The sequence below is a fragment of the Erinaceus europaeus genome, chromosome 7 (genome assembly GCF_950295315.1).
Source record: "Erinaceus europaeus chromosome 7, mEriEur2.1, whole genome shotgun sequence".
Classification (NCBI taxonomy): domain Eukaryota; kingdom Metazoa; phylum Chordata; class Mammalia; order Eulipotyphla; family Erinaceidae; genus Erinaceus; species Erinaceus europaeus.
In genome coordinates, this window is record NC_080168.1 from 9,591,509 (window position 1) to 9,609,093 (window position 17,585).

Sequence of the window (17,585 nt, forward strand, 5' to 3'; positions counted from 1 at the left end):
TCCAATATAGGGGTTGAAAGGGATAATTGGCCCTCCAGGGTTTCCTGGTCCAGTAAGTATAACTAATGATAACATCAATTATCACATTTGATCATGACCCTCAAAGTAGTAAGGAAATTTTTTTTTTTAGAATTCTTTGGGTTGTTGTTTTTTTAATATTTATTTATTTTCCCTTTTGCTGCCCTTGTTGTGGTTATTGATGTCATCGTTGTTGGATAGGACAGAGAGAAATGGAGAGAGGAAGGGAAGACAGAGAAGGGGAGAGAAAGACACCTGCAGACCTGCTTCACCGCCTGTGAAGCGACTCCCCTGCAGGTGGGGAGCCGGGGGCTCGAACCGGGATCCTTACGCTGGTCCTTGTGCTTTGTGCCACGTGCGCTTAACCCACTGTGCTACCACCTGACTCCGCAAGGAAATTTTAAAGCAGTGTCTCTCACTGAGTGTTATAATGGAGATGATAATATTTACTTTTTCATCAAACAGAGAAGAACAAAACTGTTGTCATAGTTTGTTCATTGGCGATGCCTCTCCCCTCAAAAAAAAAAAATCTTTTTGGTGCCTAGGATTGAATCCAGTGTCCCATTTGTTCTACGATTTAGCTGTGTGTCTGGCCAAATCTTTCTATGTGGTCCTGTGTGCTCTCTGGAATACACTAGTACTTTCCATTTTAAACTACTGGAAGAAAAGCTTTGTCTAACCAGGCATGGCCCAAAAGCATCCTGTGTTCTTGAGTATAGTGGGAATGTGTCATGGATGGCAGCCAAGATACCAGGGGTGAAGGAGCCAGCTCTGCGCCCTCCAGCTGGACTTAGTGTTAGTCACCACCAGCAGACTCCTAAGCACTCATTCCTTAAAGATCTTTATTTACTTACTAGAGAGAGAGAGAGAGAGAGAGAGAGAGAGAAAGAGAGAATCAGTTTTGCATATGCAGCGTTAGTGATCCTATTTGGAACCTCAAGAATGAAACTCCTGTACTTTTTCCCACTAAACCACTTCCAAGAACTGAACTACTGGCTTAAGAAAAGATCAAGACAGATCAGTCACCGAGTCCAAACTCCACTGTCAAGGCAGGGCTCCCCTCGCCTGCTGAGATATGATCTTGGTGGTGTCTGTCAACTCCTAACTGCAGGGAACCATTTTCTGTGGAACAACTCTATGGCTTAATTAGATGAGTAAAAGGAGCCCAGGTGCTGAGTTCTAGTGACTTCCTTGCCTGTTTCAAAAGACAGTGGTTCTCACACTCAATATGAGCAGAGTTACCATTTATGATTGTGAGTTTGAACAGAAGACTCTTGTAGGCAAGAGAGTCATGGATGAGGGGGTCCTGCTGTGAATTGTATTTTTCACACAAACTATTCTAATACAGGTGGTCCCAAAATACTAAGGAATTGTTGGGAAGATGAGATGGGCCATGTGTGAGAACACTGAGTACAGTAGCCAACACTTAGCAGATGCACACAAGTCATTATGGATTTTGGAAAATTTATTTTATTTTTAAATTACAAGACAGAGTTTTATATGTCAGACAGGGATACAGAGAGAGAGAAAGAGAGAGAGAGAGAGGAGAGAGAGGAGAGAGAGGAGAGAGAGAGAGAGTGACTGAGAGAGACAGAAGAGCCAAAACATCCTTCTGGTGCATATGGTACTGGCACTCAGGATGAATTTTATCAAGGAAGACAGTGAGAATTTATTTTATTTTATTTTTTTGCCTGACCATAAAGCTCATCTTTACACAAGCCAGCAAAGTAATCGGCCTCATGCAGCATCTGAAAACAAGAAGGAGGAGGAGGGGGAGGAACAGGAGGAGGAGAGAAAGAAGAAACAAAGAAGAGAAAACAGACTTCTTGAGTTTTCTTTAAAAAAAAGAAGAAGAAAGAAAATCCTCATATTTCTATCCACTTTCTTTCATGATAAAGGTGCTGAATCCTAAGTAAAACCTCCTTGCTTAGAGTTAGTTGTTTTTGCCTCTATGTGTTTCTTTATGCTCATCATTATATAACTGCAGCTTATGTAGCTTCAGAGGAAGTTCACCTCAACTAGTTGGTTGAAGAGACAAGCAGAACAGAACCGCTGAGAGTATCAAAAGCAACAGAGCTCAATTACTGCATCTATTGGTGTTCTAGAATTAAAGGGAAGGAAGAATAGTAGCAGTTTTTGATTTATGGGTTCCAAAATACAATGAAATAAATTTAATCCGTAGGGACAAAATGAGAGAGAGAGAAAGAGAAACCGTGGCACCAAAGTTTCCTTCAATGCAATGGGGACAGCGCTTAGACGTGGGTGGGATGGCAAAGCAGCACATTACCCAAGTGAACCATTTGCCTGGCCCTGGGTGAAGCATTTTTAAAAACTAAATTTGAGTAAAATTTTTTTAAGTTAGATTTGATCAGATGCCTGAACTGGAAGTCTCTCTTGAGAAACTTTCACATCAGCACTTATGTTAACAGATACAGAGATGTACACATATGTCTTCTTTCTATATATAGTAAATAAGTGGAAAAATAGATACCTATGTGTTCGCTGGATCATATCATGAACTACACTGCTGGTTATTATCCCAAGAGAGATATGATGTTGTTCCAGGAAAGTCAACCTTTGTATATGAAGGTACCTCACCCAGTGCCTATGACTGCTATACTTCTGCTAACACATAATTATGAATTCAGGGGAAAAAATCAATTTTGATTTTGATCAAAAAGAAGAGATAGACTTAATTGCAATTGGTGAACTGACCATAAATGATTGTTAATTCTCTTTATTCATTTATCCCTCCTTGAAGACAATTTATTATGATGCACACCAGGAGAAGGGAGATAGAGGAATCCCAGGCCCACCAGGGCCCAAAGGAGTTCCTGGCCCACCAGGTACGAATAAAGTTCTTCTTTCTTCTTTTTTTTTTTTTTGTCTTCTCATCCTTATTTTTCTTTTGGGATAAAATATAAAATGGGCTCTTAGACCTAGAGATTTCAGGAACAGAGGGAAGATCTCCTGAATTTCATGGATAGTGGTATTTCACATGGAAATTTTGTAGGTGGTTAGCCACAGAAGGAACAATGAGAAGGTTGCATGATTTACTGCTGATTGTTCAGCATCTAAGGCTAGCTGCTTCTTTACAACTGGTCTAAAAAGTGAAGTTTTCTCAAATTTATTTTAATGATTATATTGTTATCCAGGATTTCAAAAAGTAGGTGTGTGTGTGTGTGTGTGATTAATTACTGTTATGTGTTTATAGGTCCAAGAGGTCCTCCTGGAGTTCCAGGAAGTCCTGGTATGTATATATTTCTCAGGGGGTCAATAGAAATTCTACAATGAGCAAAATGCATTGTTCTCTATAAAGTCAGCATTACTTATATATGACAAAGACTTTATTAAAATTGATATGAAAGTGTTCCCTACTTCTTTAAATTAGTGTGTGGTGGGACAATGAGTAGACATTGTCACAGAGGAATGGAGAAGTGTTCTTTTTGTTTCTCTGTGAATTGGATGAAATGTGAGGTGGTAGCACCGTGTGTTTACAGAAGCTTTGAAACACAGAGGTGGACCAGAGACAGAAAACAGTGGCTTGATGGAATGTGGTTGGCTGGTTGCCATGGTAGCTTCCCCAGTGTGAGTTGAATACTGACACATATGTTACACATATGTATAAAGATTTTAACTGTACAACATACTACTTGTGGGTATATAAACAATTTATGAAGACTTACAACTGCCCCGCTAGCATGCCTGCCTTTTGAGAGAGGAATGGGATGAAGGGTGGAGTTATAGTGATCTCAGTTGTGAGGCTGGGATGTGTCCTTTCATAAAGGAAACAAAACTCAGTGGGAAAAACAAAGCAGACTTGAGCCCATGTTCTTCAGACTTCTGCTCAGCGTTCTAAGCTCTGCAGTGCGCACAGCCCAGCAAGGTTGCAGCTGAAGGAAAAGGTTCACTGTGTGTTTTATAGGCTCCATCAACTTCTTGATTGTGTACCTCTTATCAAAAAGAACACTCAACAGACTGATGTCAAAATGCATGTATTAGTCAGGTAAAAAAAATGTAATACAGAAAAAATGATATTATTTATTATTTTTCTGCTAGGGTCATCCTGGCCTGGCCCCAGAGGAGGCCCTGGAGCTCCAGGCATGAAAGGAAATAAAGGGGAGAGAGGACCCCCAGGAATGGATGCAGTGGGGCCTCCTGGAGCCCCAGGCTGCCCAGGTACCCCAGGGCCAATGGGGTCACTGGGACCCCCAGGACCACCAGGTAAAGATGCCCTTTTGTGAGTGCTGCTCAGTGACCTTTTTTTTTTTTCATCTTTACAAATATATTTATATATACTTAGAAATATACAGGTACACACAGGTCATGATGTATTTTTCTTTTTTTATTTTTTTATTTTTTATTTAAGAAAGGATTAATTAACAAAACCATAGGGTAGGAGGGGTACAATTCCACACAATTCCCACCACCCAATCTCCATATCCCACCCCCTCCCCTGATAGCTTTCCCATTCTCTATCCCTGGGAGCATGGACCCAGGGTCAATGACCTTTCTTATGGACCCTACTTGTAACCTAGAAGTCAGTCTCTGTAGATATTGGGAACTTGATTCCTGCCGTTGTTTTGTGCTATGGACTCTTCATGATAGCACCTCTGGAAGAAGTGAAAATTGTCTAGTTACCCAAGGCCAAGAGCAACATATGCTCAATCCTTGGAGAATCTCTTACAAGGTTATCCAGTGTCTCCAGAAAATCTGACCCCCAGGAGAAAGAGACAAGAATGTATCTGCCTGTTTCAATGTTCCAATATCTTGTGACTCAAAGATATGACCCAAAGGATTGCTCCACTACACACACACCACACACACACACACACACACACACACACACACACACACACACACTTCGAGGCTGTGGTTTGGATAGCACCCAGAACATTCTGGGATAAGAGGCTGGAAATGAGCTCCAGGCACTAGAGGCAAGATGCTGCAGGGAACAAGTGAAGAGTGTGAGATGCAGCCTGAAGGACGTGAAATAGCACCTGTAGGTGGTGCTGTGGGTGTCTTTTCCTCCCTCTGTCCCTGCGGTGTCCCTAGCACTCCATGTTCACTGATAGCTATACTGATCCTCTTCAACACACAGATCGCCCTTTATATGTTTACAAATAAAATGCCGTAAATTTAATAGTCCAAATACAGACTCCAACTAGATGCCATCGCCAGATGGTGCTTACCGAAGTCTGAGGTGCAGGGCCAGGCAGTGGTGCACCTAGTTAAGTACACACACTTCAGTACACAAAGACCCAGGTTGAAGCCCCTGGTCCCCACCTGCAGGAGGAAAGCTTCATGAGTGGTGAAGCAGGTCTGCAAGTGCCTCTCTGTCTCTCTCACTATCTCTCCCATCCCTCTCAATTTCTTTTTTTTAATGTTTATTTATTTTCTCTTTGTTACCCTTGTTGTTTTTATTGTTGTAGTAGTTATTATTATTGTTGAATAGGACAAAGAGAAATGGAGAGAGGAGGGGAAGACAGAGGGGGGAGAGAAAGACAGACACCTACAGACCTGCTTCACCACCTGTGAAGGGACCCCCCTGCAGGTCGGGAGCCGGGGGCTCGAACCGGGATCCTTCTGCCAGTCCTTGCGCCTTGCGCCATGTGCGCTTAACCCGCTGTGCTACCGCCTGACTCCCCCCTCTCAATTTCTTTCTGTCTCTGCCCAACAATAAATAAATTAAAAAAAAAAAAAAAAAAACGACAGAAGTCTGGGGTGAAAACTCATTGAAATACTCCGCTGCTGTTAAAAAGATGACCCAGATACTGAGCTTTCAAAACGATCGTTTCAGTATGGAAACTATCACTTGTGTAATGCCCAAGAGCTGGTCATAATGCAGCAGTCTCGCCAGCCGTGTCAGCCCTGGTAGCCTTCAGAAGACTTGGCTTCCGAAACAAAACTGGAGGTAGCTCATGTAAAATAATACACATTACAGAAACATTTGCTGATTAAAGAAAAAGGATTGGGGGAAAGAGGGGAGGGGGTGGAGGGCTCTCAGGTCCTGGTACATGATGATGGAGAAAGGCCCAAACTGGGGTTGAGATTGTTCTGCAGACAACTGTCATGGCGAGATGGGAACTTGTACCCTCGTACCAACAACTAGATTACTGTAAACCGTTAACCTCCCATAAAAAAAAGAATAAACAAGTAAACTCTACAGTGATAGAAGTCACACACAGTATTCTCTCGGGTTCTAATAGAGTTAGCTGGAAATCGATAATGGAAGAATATTTGGAACCCAGGTGTTGGTGCACCTAGTTGAGTGCACACATTACCATGCGCAGGGCCCCAGGTTTGAGCCCCCACTCCTCACTTGCAGGGTTGGGGAAGCCTCACCAGCAGTGAAGCAGTTCTGCCGGTCTCTCTCTCCCTCTCCCTCTCTCTCTCTGTCATCTCCCCCTCTCTATCTTCCCCTCCTCTCTAAATTACTCTCTGTCGAATCAAATAATATAAAGGAAAACAACAAAATTGGAACTGGCTGATGGGAGCAGTGAGCCCAGTGATAACTCTGGTGATGACAAGAGAAGAAAAAAAAGAAATAGATGGAATTCACCTCACCAAAGTTTGGAAATTAAACAGTTCGATATAACAATGGGTCAATAAAGAAAGTCTTAACTCTGGTGATAAATAAGAGGGGCTGGTCTATGGTGCACCTGGTTAAGCACACATTTCATCATACACAAGGACCTGGGTTCAAAACCTCACTCCCTGCCTGTAGAGGGGAAGTTTCACAAGCAGTGAAATGGGTATGCAGTTATCTATCTTTCTCTCTCCCTCTCTCTCTCCTCCTCTTCTCTCTATTTCTCTCTGTCCAGTCAAGCAAAATAGAAAGAAAGAAAAGGGGAAAATGGCCACTGGAAGTGGTGGATTCATAGCACCAAGCCCAAGTAATAACCCTGGTGGCAATTAAAATAAATAAATAACTACAGTGTTAACTGTCTTTGGTGTTGCCTTCTTGCAGGTGAAGTCCTGTTTCGCAGGGGGCCCCCTGGAGATCAGGGACGCCCAGGTCCTGCAGGGCTTCCAGGACTCCCTGGAGTCCATGGACTCAAAGGTTGGTTCCATCAATAGTGCTGTCCTGGTAGAATACACCCTCTTCATCATCATCTTTACCACCGATATCTCCCCACCCTGGAACTATACTAACCCCAAGCAGTCAGTCAGGGATGGCTTCTTTCCCAAAAGTAGACCGAAGTATTCACGCATGTGTACATTCATCATTTATTTACCATCTACACGGTCCATCATTGGATAGCCCACCCAGGGGACTTTTGCCCTGCACACTACAAGGAAGGTAGTGGGAGAATGAATGTTTGTTGTGTGTCTCTTTGGTAACTCTTCTCTAAGACTGACAAGCTCATATGGTTAATGTAAACAGATACAAGAGGGCAGGGATTCTTCTATGGACATGAACAACATTCAAGATGGTTTTTGCAACATGAAAGAGATGCTGATAAATGATGGTGTGTTTAGAAGATACCTGTCACTTCTGAGAACTCAGTGTGAGCTGCTGTTTTGCAGGAGAACCAGGTCTGTTGTGCACACAGTGTCCGTGTGTCCCAGGACTGCCAGGACTCCCAGGACTGCCGGGGTTCGATGGCCTGAAAGGAATCCCAGGTATAGGTGACTTGCATGCAAGTGTTTTTGCACAAAAGGGTCCCTGGGTAATATATATATATATGAACATCTCAATGAGATTTACATGAACAGTCAACAGAGAGGGAGAGTTTGAAAATCATTAACTGCTAACATAACACAAGCAAAAATTATAGAAAGGCTGCCTCAATTCCCTGTTCCACTTTGTCACTGAACCCTGGCAAGCCGCTGTGTTCACTGGGAATCGTGAACTCAGATGCCTGCAGGGGACCCGCATATAGGGGACTTGGAGGAGGAAAGCAGCTGCACCACACGCCACACACTTCTTCCTTCTATCAAGATATAAGCCTTTCTCTCTCTCTTTCTCTCCCTCTCTCTCTCTCTCTCTCTCTCTCTCTTTCCAAATGATACTTCTCTCTCTTTTCCAAATGATATGACCCCTCTCAGTTCACTTTTCTTCACATCATTCCTTTCTGTTGAATTCTGGGCATGTGGACCGCTCACTGCATGTTCTCTTTAAGGATACAAATGCAGGGAGTCAGGTGGTAGTGCAGCAGGTTAAGCACACATGGCACAAAGCACAAGGACTGGCAGAAGGATCCCGGTTTGAGCCCCCAGCTCCCCAGCTGCAGGGGAGTCGCTTCACAGACGGTGAAACAGGTCTGCGGGTGTCTCTTTCTCCCCCTCCCCGTCTCCCCCTCCTCTTCGTTTCTCTCTGTCCTATCCAACAATGACGACAGCAATAACAACAACAATAATAACTACAACAACAATAAAAAAACAAAGGCAACAAAGGGGGGAAAGATTTTTATAAATTTTAAAAATTAACAAAGGATTCAAGTGCAACAGTGACATTGTGTTTTCACATGTGCCAGTGCCGTTAGCGCTAGAGACAATAGGGAGTGCTGAACACCACAGCAAACTGAAAGGATCTCAGCTCTGGTCTCTTTGTAGCATTTCAGATCCCATGTTAACACATCTTTTACTTTTCCATACTAAGAAGATTATAGAGTTTTCATCTGGCCTTTCATGCTTTTTAAAATACTAGCTGCAAGTTAATATTTGAAGGAAAGCCAGCATTTTACAAGCCGGTCTTCTCAGGCTTGAAGAGAGGATATATCAGTTCACTTGTCAACTTCCATGCCAGACCAGGACATCCACCCCGTGCTGCTGCTTCAGACTGTCTTCCTTTCCAATCCTGCCTTTCCCTTCTCTGTTATAGGTCTAGTCTTAGTGCAGCGGGTTAAGCACACATGGCACGAAGTACAAGGACTTGCTTAAGGATCCCAGTTGGAGCCCCCGGCTCCCCACCTACAGGGGAGTTGCTTCACAAGCGGTGAAGCAGGTCTACAGGTGTCTGTCTTTCTCTCCCCCTGTCTGTCTTCCCCTCCTCTCTCCATTTCTCTCTGTCCTATCCAACAGCGACTACAACAATAAAACAACAAGGGCAACAAAAGGGAATAGATAAATAAATATATATATATTTTTAAAGTCTCTTTGAGAGAGGCAGACTGGAAGTATGGATTGACCATCAATGTCCATCAATGACCATCAATGTCTCATGTCCACCAATGTCCATCAATGACCAACAATGTCCATGTTCATTGGGGAAGCAATTACAGAAGCCAGACCTTCCATCTGCATCCCACAATGACCTTGGATTCATAGTCCCAGAGGGATAGAGAATGGGAGAGCTATCAGGGGAAGGGATGAGATACGGAGATTGGGTGGTGGGAATTGGATGGAGTTATACCCCTCCTATCCTATGGTTTTGTTAATGTCTCCTTTTAAAAATAAATAAATAAATAAAAGTCTCTTTGTAAGTTGGGCTTCTCTGCCTCATGTGTCTTATCTCTGCTGTTTCAAGGCATTAGATTTGCTACCATGTACCCTTCTGCAGGAAAAATTAGTTATTTGGGGGCCAGGTGGAGGTACATCTGGTAGAATGCACATATTATGATATGCAGGGATCATGGTTCAATCCCCTGGCCCCCACCTACAGGGAGAAGCTTCACAAGGGTAAGCAGTGTGGCAAGTGTCTCTCTGTCTCCTTCCCTCTCGGTTTTTCTCTGTCTCTATCCACAATAAATACATAAAGTATAATATATGCAAGAGTTCTCATAGCATTGCTGAACCGTAGCAGAGCTGAGGGCTGAGAAACAATCTGAACGTACAAAGTCAGCAGCTGGGGGCCGGGTGGTGGAGCACTGGGCTAAGCGCACATGGTACAAAGCGCAAAAAGAGCAGCTAACCATTTAATGATGGTTCTTTCACACAGCAATGATCTAAAGTAAAGCAAAAAAAAAAAAAAAAAAAAAAAAACCCTACATTTATTGTCACATGGACCTTATGACTCTGATCCAGAAAGTATGTCCCTCCTATGCTCTTATGAATATGAAATATTATGAGTGACATAAAGAAAAATTTTCAACAAATTTTCTGCTGATGATAGATTTCTGGGAGGTTTCTATCCTCTCTTTTCTATGAAAAAAAAATTTAATGATCATATGTCACTTTTAGCATCAGAAAACAATTTCTTTCCCCGTATTTTATTATAAAGACAAGGACTTGAGGCAGCTAAAATTTAGAAAACTGTCCTTTCTTTAAGTGAGTTCTTATTTCAGTTATTTCTCCCGTGATTATCTTGCATTCAATGTTTTTATACTAGAACTGTATTTCTTTCCTTAAAAGTAGAAATTCTAGGGGGGCAGGTGGTGGCACACCGGGTTAAGCACGCACATTACAGTGTGCAAGGACCCAGCTTCCAGCTCCTGGTCCCCCACCTGCAGGGGGAAAGCTTCACAAATGGTGAGGCAGGACTGCAGGTGTCTGTCTGTCTCTTCCCCTCTCATCTCTCTCTCTCCCCTCTCAATTTCTCTCTGTCTCTATCCAATAATCAATCAATAAAAATATTTTAAGAAGTAGAAATTCTATATCATCTTCATGCTCTGAAACACCCTGAATCCTCAGAACTGATGTTCAATGACTTTTTAAGATCTCATTTCTCTGCAGGGGCCCAAGGGACACCGGGTGACCAAGGAAGCCCAGGATCCCCAGGAAATGAAGGTCTTCCAGGACTTCCAGTAAGTTCTTGTGATTTTGATCCTTTAGTTTCAATTTTAAACGGGAGCCATAGTATTTGGTGCCTGCAAAGAACAGGCACTTTACAATGTTTAGCTCAGTGAATACATGAGTGATACAGAAATGAAGAATGAGTGATTATATAGTTATTTTTAAATAATAGCAGAAGGTGGTATCTCAGGAGTCGGGCTGTAGCACAGCGGGTTAAGCGCAGGTGGCGCAAAGCACAAGGACCGGCATAAGGGTCCCAGTTCAAACCCCGGCTCCCCACCTGCAGGGGAGTCGCTTCACAGGCGGTGAAGCAGGTCTGCAGGTGTCTGTCTTTCTCTCCTCCTCTCTGTCTTCCCTCCTCTCTCCATTTCTCTCTGTCCTATCCAACAACAACAATAATAACTACAACAATAAAACAACAAGGGCGACAAAAGGGAATAAATAAAATAAATATTAAATATATATATATATATATATTAAAAAAAAAGAAGGTGGTATCTCAGAGCTGAAGTTGGGAACAGGGACTATGGTATGTGGAGTGGAGAAATTTTGGGGTTGGGGGAGGGGATGAGAATGTTTTAATTTTGGATTATGGCTATTATGACGTAAATGTACAAATGTACTAAAAACCATTGAATAACCTTTTTCTTTTAAAAAAATCTCAATTGTACGACATATAAAGCCTATCTCAATAAAAATTGCAAATACTAAATTCTTTGTTATAGTTAAGTCATAAAGTTACATGTGAATGACATATTCAAATCAAATTACCCAGAAATTCATGTGGAAATTGAACCAACATTCTAACATAATCTGAATGACAGGGATGTTTTTTCATATTGGTGTATGTGTATGTGTGTGTGTGTGTGTGTGTGCGCGTGAGAGAGAGATGAAATCATTCTAACTAAATTTTAGTTTTAGAAGAAAAAGAAAAACCAACTGCTAAACATGCTGTGTTTATTAAAAAGTAAACATTTGTGTTGATATCATTATCAAAATTGGCACAACAGCAAAACTACCCAGACACACGCAAATCATTTCTCTGTCACCCTAGGGTTTCCCAGGTTCACAAGGTGCTCCAGGTCGGAAGGGAGAAAAGGGGGAACCATCTCAACCACAGGGGCAAGTGGGGGCTCCGGGAGATCCGGGACCCAGAGGACATCCTGGAACAAGGGGTTTGGATGGTGTTCCTGGAACTCCAGGAATGGAAGGACTGCCAGGACCTAGAGGTGAACCGGTTGGTATTTACTATTATTTTCAAATTATCTTTCCCGTCAGTGAAGTGCTCTGAAGTTAAGAAAGGAGGTGATTTTCTTCCCAAAAGTTGTTTTAACACTCAACCCAGTCCATAACCCTCATTGCTAAATGAGGCTGCTTCAAATGAACAGAAATGATCCGAATAAATATTTATAGTATTCAGACAAAAATAAATAGTGATAAAAATAAACTCATGGATGAGTTCAGCACATATCAAATTCTCCAACTTGGTTGAGTGCACATCTTATCATGCACAAGGGTCTGAGTTCAAACTCAGAGGCTCCCATCTGCAGGGGGAAAAGGTTCATGCCTGCAGGTGTCTCTCCTCTCTCCCTATCTACCCTGCCCTCTCAATTTATGTCTGTCTTATGGGGGTGGGAGGAGAAAGAGGAGAAAGCCAGGAATCATGAAGCTCTGATATTTTAAGTATAATTACCGGGGGCTGGGTGGTAGCACAGCGGGTTAAGCATATGTGGTGCCAAGCGCAAGGACTGGCATAAGGATTCCGGTTCGAGCCCCTGGCTCCCCACCTACAGGGGGGTTGCTTCACAAGCGGTGAAGCAGGTCTGCAAGTGTCTTTCTCTCCCCTCTCTGCCCTGCCCTTCTCTCTCAGTTCCTCTCTGTCCTACCCAACAATAACAACAACAAGGGCAACAAAATGGGAAAATGGCCCCAGTGATAACCCTGGAAGCCAAAAAAAAAAAAAAGAATTACTTCTGAATGTCAATGGCCTTTTAATCCTGGGAACTCCTCAGTGACAAGACTATTTGATGTCCATATTCATGGTAACACCCACCTGTGTAAGGAGATATTAGAACTCAACACCATCCAAATGTGCTTATTCTCATCACAGGCTCTGAGTGGTGAGAAGGGGGACCAGGGACCTCCAGGAGATCCTGGCTTCCCTGGACTCCCGGGAGTAAAAGGACCAGCTGGACTACCAGCAGCTGGACTTCAGGGAGAGCCTGGTCCCAAAGGCGCCCAAGGAGTTCCTGGAACCCCTGGACCACCCGGAGAAGCCGGTTGGTTAGTTTTCTTTCCAGTCCTGTTTTCCCATGAAGAGGGTTGGTGACTTCTGGAAGCTTCTTCCAGCCTAATGAATGTATAGAAACCTGCTTCTAATAAAGAGAAAATGTCAACTCATAGACACAGGGAAAGAAGTTGGAGGATGTGTTAGAGAAACTTATGTCTCTCACTGCTAAGCATCTGCCTGAAATTTCATAGAATAGCAGATATTCGCTACTACCATGAATTTGTGGAATGAATCAATTCTGAAAGGACAAGTGAAAACCAGTTATGATAAACAAAGGGAGGCAAAACCTATGAAATCCATCTTGAGACTCCTCTTCTAATACTCAGAGGGTTTAAGGAATGTGCCCAAGCTCTCAGCTCTGACAAATGGCAGATTCAAGATCCTGGCCAGATTGACCTGTGAAATCACACTTTCTATTTTGTAAAGTGTGTCATGCTGCATTCCTATGAAAGCCAGTCATCTAGCAGATCAATCCATCAGTAAGCAACCCCTCCAGTATTCAACATGGAAGCCCAATTTTCTTCCTGTTTGTTTGCTTGCTTGTTTGTTTTAGAACAGGCTCTTGTCAAACAGACCAGAATAGTTGAACTATTATGAAAGCAAAGCTTAGGGAGCCGGGTAGTAGCACAGCGAGTTAAGCACACGTGGAGCTAAGCTCAAGGACCGGCACAAGGATCCTGGTTCGAGCCCCCAGCTCCCCACCTGCAGGGAGGGTCGATTCACAGGCGGTGAAGCAGGTCTGCAGGTGTCTCTCTTTCTCTCCCTCTGTCTTCCCCTCCTCTCTCAGTTTCTCTCTGTCCTATCCAACAACAACAGCAATGACAACGACAACAAAAAAAATGGAAAAAATAGTCTCCAGGAGCAGTAGATTCATAGTGCAGGCACTGAGCCCCAGCAATAACCCTAGAGGGGAAAAAAATTTTTTTTAAAAAAAGAAAACAAAGCTTAAATGAGGGTAGAAGCGTTTAAATATCTGCCAAGTGAAGAAGAAGGCTTATAGGAATTGATCATCTTAGCTTTAAAGCTGGTAGAAGCAGTTATGATTTTTTATAGTCCTTTGAATATGTCTGTACACCCTTTGTTATTGTATTTTTTTTCCTTCTGAACAACAACAAAATCATCTTCATTGTGCATGCTAATCATATAATCACACATTGTTTTAAGGGCCTAAGGGAGAGCCCCGTGTTTGCATACCAATTCCCGGCCTCCCAGGGCCTCCAGGACCCCCTGGCTGCCCTGGACCCCAGGGCCCACCTGGTAAGTATCCCCTTTGCCAAGCCTGGTCATGGTGTCAGAGATATATTTAATGCAAGAGAAATAGAGTTACTTTCCTTGTCATTTCTATGATGTTAACTTGCATCAACTGTACTATGAAGTTGTCATGCCATTATATCAAACATGTTCCTCTGAGGAGTATGGGATATAGGAAAGGAGATGAATAGATACGTAGGTGTCTGGAATATTTTTTTATCAGTCTTTAATGGGTGACTAGTGGCTTACAGAAAATACAGTTGATATATGTGTAAAAATTATGTTTTCTACAAAACACTCTTGCCTCTAGCTTGGGTCTTCTTCCATGAAATATTTCCTAAAGAAATTATATTTTCAAAATCTCTTCAAAGTTATATTATTTGAAAAATTATAAAAAGTTATATTATTTGCCAAATATTATTTTCAAAATTATTTGTCAATCCACTGAGGAGGGTTGGGGAGGAGTGATATATATGTTCATGTCTGGTCAACAAAAAAAAAACAGACTTTTTGTTTAATAGAAGGTGAATTAAAGATGCTGATGTGGCTGCATGTGTGTTTTTAAGGTACCGCTGGGCCCCCAGGAAAATGCAAGCCGGGCCTTCCTGGGCCTGATGGAGAGCCAGGAATGCCAGGGATTGGGTTTCCTGGACCACCTGGGCCTAAGGGTAACTTTTTTTAAATAAAAGTTTTATTGTAGAAAATGGGGGAATGCACTAATATTGGGCAAAAAGGCATAAATTACACTGATTTATGCAATCTTACCTCTGTTATACAGGTTTTAAATACAATTTTTTTTTTTAAATGATAGAATAAAATACATAAGGAGAGAAAAGAACACTATTCAGTTCTGGTTTATGGTGGTGTTGGGGACTGAACCTGGGACCTCAGAGCCTCAGGCATGAAAGTCTTTCTGCGTAACTATTATGTTATCTTCTCCCACCCATCTTAATCAAGGCTGGTGTAATTTCTTCTTTTCCCCCCTTTTCTTCCTTCCTCTATTTCTTTTTCTTTTTCATTTATTGGGGGGATTAATGGTCTACAGTTGACAGTAAAATACAGTAGTTTGTACATGTGTAATATTTCTCACATAACACTCCAACCCTCTGCCATCATGTTCTAGGACCTGGACACTCCCACCACTCTGTTATATTTTTATGTACATAGAAAATTCTAGAAGGAAAGTCATCAAAAAGGCAATTATGATTATTTTGCATTTGGAGTTCCTATCTTTTATTTACATACTAGAGGAACATTGCATTGTAACATTGTCTAAACTTCAGAGGTGCATCATTATAAATCACTGTCTGAACATACATCATACTACTAATTGACATCTTTTGCCTTATTACCAGGTAACCCGTAATTTAAGTTTCTTGAACTTGATTCCTCTGATTTCCTTTCAGTTTGAAACCACAAGAAACTAGTCAGTTATTGGTTTGGAATATGTAATTTCTTTTTTGTTATTATTGACTTAAACTACTATAGAATTTGAGTAATGGGATTATGAGGGATTTTCCCCCTTTTTTCCCTTTCATTTATTTTTGATAGCACAGAGAAATTGAGAGGGAGAAGAAGAGATTAAGAAGAGAAAAAGAGAGACATTGGCAGACCTGCTTCATTGCTCAGAGTCCCCACCCCCCTGCAAGTGGAGACTGGGGATTTGAACATATGTCCTTGTATGTGGTGATATGTAAGCTCAAATGAGTGTACCACCAGCTGGACCCCTTCTTTATTCCTAATCAATGTCCACATTTTTTTACATTTACACAGTTTTCATTTTAGTCATTTCTTCTATAATTAACAAGGAAGTTAAATTACAAATCATCAATTTCCCCATATGCTACAAAATAAACTCTAGAAGTTATTTTCTTTGGGGGAAAATATGGGGATTCTCATCAAAAGAGGAAACACTTCTAATAAAGCTAAGAATGTAAAAGACAGCCTGAGACACCCTGCTGACAATATATCAAAATTCTGTTTAGGGTGGCAGAAAACTAATCTCAGTCTCTATCTTGATACACAGAACATCTGGTTTTAATATAACTTTGTTGTTGAGCCAGATGTTGTTGTGCGCGGGCCGCGGAGAAGAGAGAGGGGGTCCGGAGCGAAGAGGAAACACAAATCTTTATTTGCGCTGGCACCTCAGAGTTGGGTGCTAGAGAAGCAGGTTGGGCCACGTGGAGGTAGCGAAAATGGCCGCCTCACACAGTAACCTTTCCTGCGTCTGAACACCGGAGTGAAGCGCTGGCAAGAGAGTGAGGTGCAGAAGAAGAAAGGCTTTTATAGGAGCAGCTTTCGCGAGAATGGGAAGGGGGAGGAGTAACCATAGCACTCCAGGATAGGATGATAACTCTCGTGAGAATGGGAGCGGGGAGGAGTAACCAAAGCACTCCGGATATAGCGGGGATATAGACAATGCCCTGAGGGCACAACATGGCGGAACAGGCACTCCGAGAATGTCCCAACTCTTGCAGGAACTAGCAGTAGCCTGAGGGGACAACATGGCAGATGTGACTGCATCTGCACAATTTCCCAGCATAACCTCATGTTTTTTTTTCCAATATCAATTTAAATATATTTAAATTCAGTATAGTTAATATTGAAAATATTAAAGAGAAATTAATTTGATAGTTAAATATAATTTGAAGTATGTTATCTCTTGGAATAATGTCACCAATGCTTGTCATACATCAGTTCTGTTCAAATACATAAAAATTTCTGTGTCCACTTCGGAGTGTTTGAAATGAAAACTACAGTTGCATATCTCATAATGTTGCCAAGAATGATTTTGATTCCATTTTTTTCTCAGTGATCTCTGAAATAAGACATCTTGGTCCACACTCTGTGGTATTTTTGCACATCTTACTTTAAGATTGTACATCAGGTCCTAAGTTAGAACCCTAAGAGTCACACTCTGGAAGGAGACTAAGAAGTGTGGGAGCCAGAACTAACCGTGGAGATTCAGAATCTTCCGAGTGAACTTAATGAGGCTCATGAACTAATTGTGAATTAAAACTTGGTCAAATCAGCAGCAAGAAGGAGCTCTCTGAATGCAGACTTGTTCCCCTAGAGTTTTCTTTTCTGAACTGCAGAACAGAATGATGTGTGTGGCTTCTTTTAAAATTCCCATTGCAAATGTACAAGAGAAAGTAAATCCTTAAACTCAATAGATCTCCTGAGCAACCCATGTAGAGATGGGCTATCTATGGCTAGAAATGCTTTGTGTTTTGATGTGGGCCATCCTTGTGTGCATATATACAGACATAAGAGTTCAGGTAGCTGTACATGGTGTGTGAAATTACATTCTAAAAACTTGTCCAAATGGTCAGCTAGTACCGGTTATATA

General features: G+C 42.0%; 1 protein-coding gene across 1 annotated transcript in view; it reads left to right on the forward strand.

The window, feature by feature from the left end:
- The window catches only part of COL4A3 (collagen type IV alpha 3 chain), a 144,171-nt gene that overhangs the window by 89,803 nt on the left and 36,783 nt on the right, over positions 1–17,585 (forward strand). The window contains exons 18-28 of the mRNA XM_016186807.2: positions 11–52; positions 2,780–2,864; positions 3,233–3,268; positions 4,078–4,242; positions 6,989–7,081; positions 7,549–7,644; positions 10,636–10,706; positions 11,750–11,932; positions 12,806–12,974; positions 14,150–14,242; positions 14,803–14,904. Of these exons, the coding sequence (XP_016042293.1) occupies positions 11–52; positions 2,780–2,864; positions 3,233–3,268; positions 4,078–4,242; positions 6,989–7,081; positions 7,549–7,644; positions 10,636–10,706; positions 11,750–11,932; positions 12,806–12,974; positions 14,150–14,242; positions 14,803–14,904 (1,135 nt within the window). The remainder of the gene's footprint in view (positions 1–10; positions 53–2,779; positions 2,865–3,232; positions 3,269–4,077; positions 4,243–6,988; positions 7,082–7,548; positions 7,645–10,635; positions 10,707–11,749; positions 11,933–12,805; positions 12,975–14,149; positions 14,243–14,802; positions 14,905–17,585) is intronic.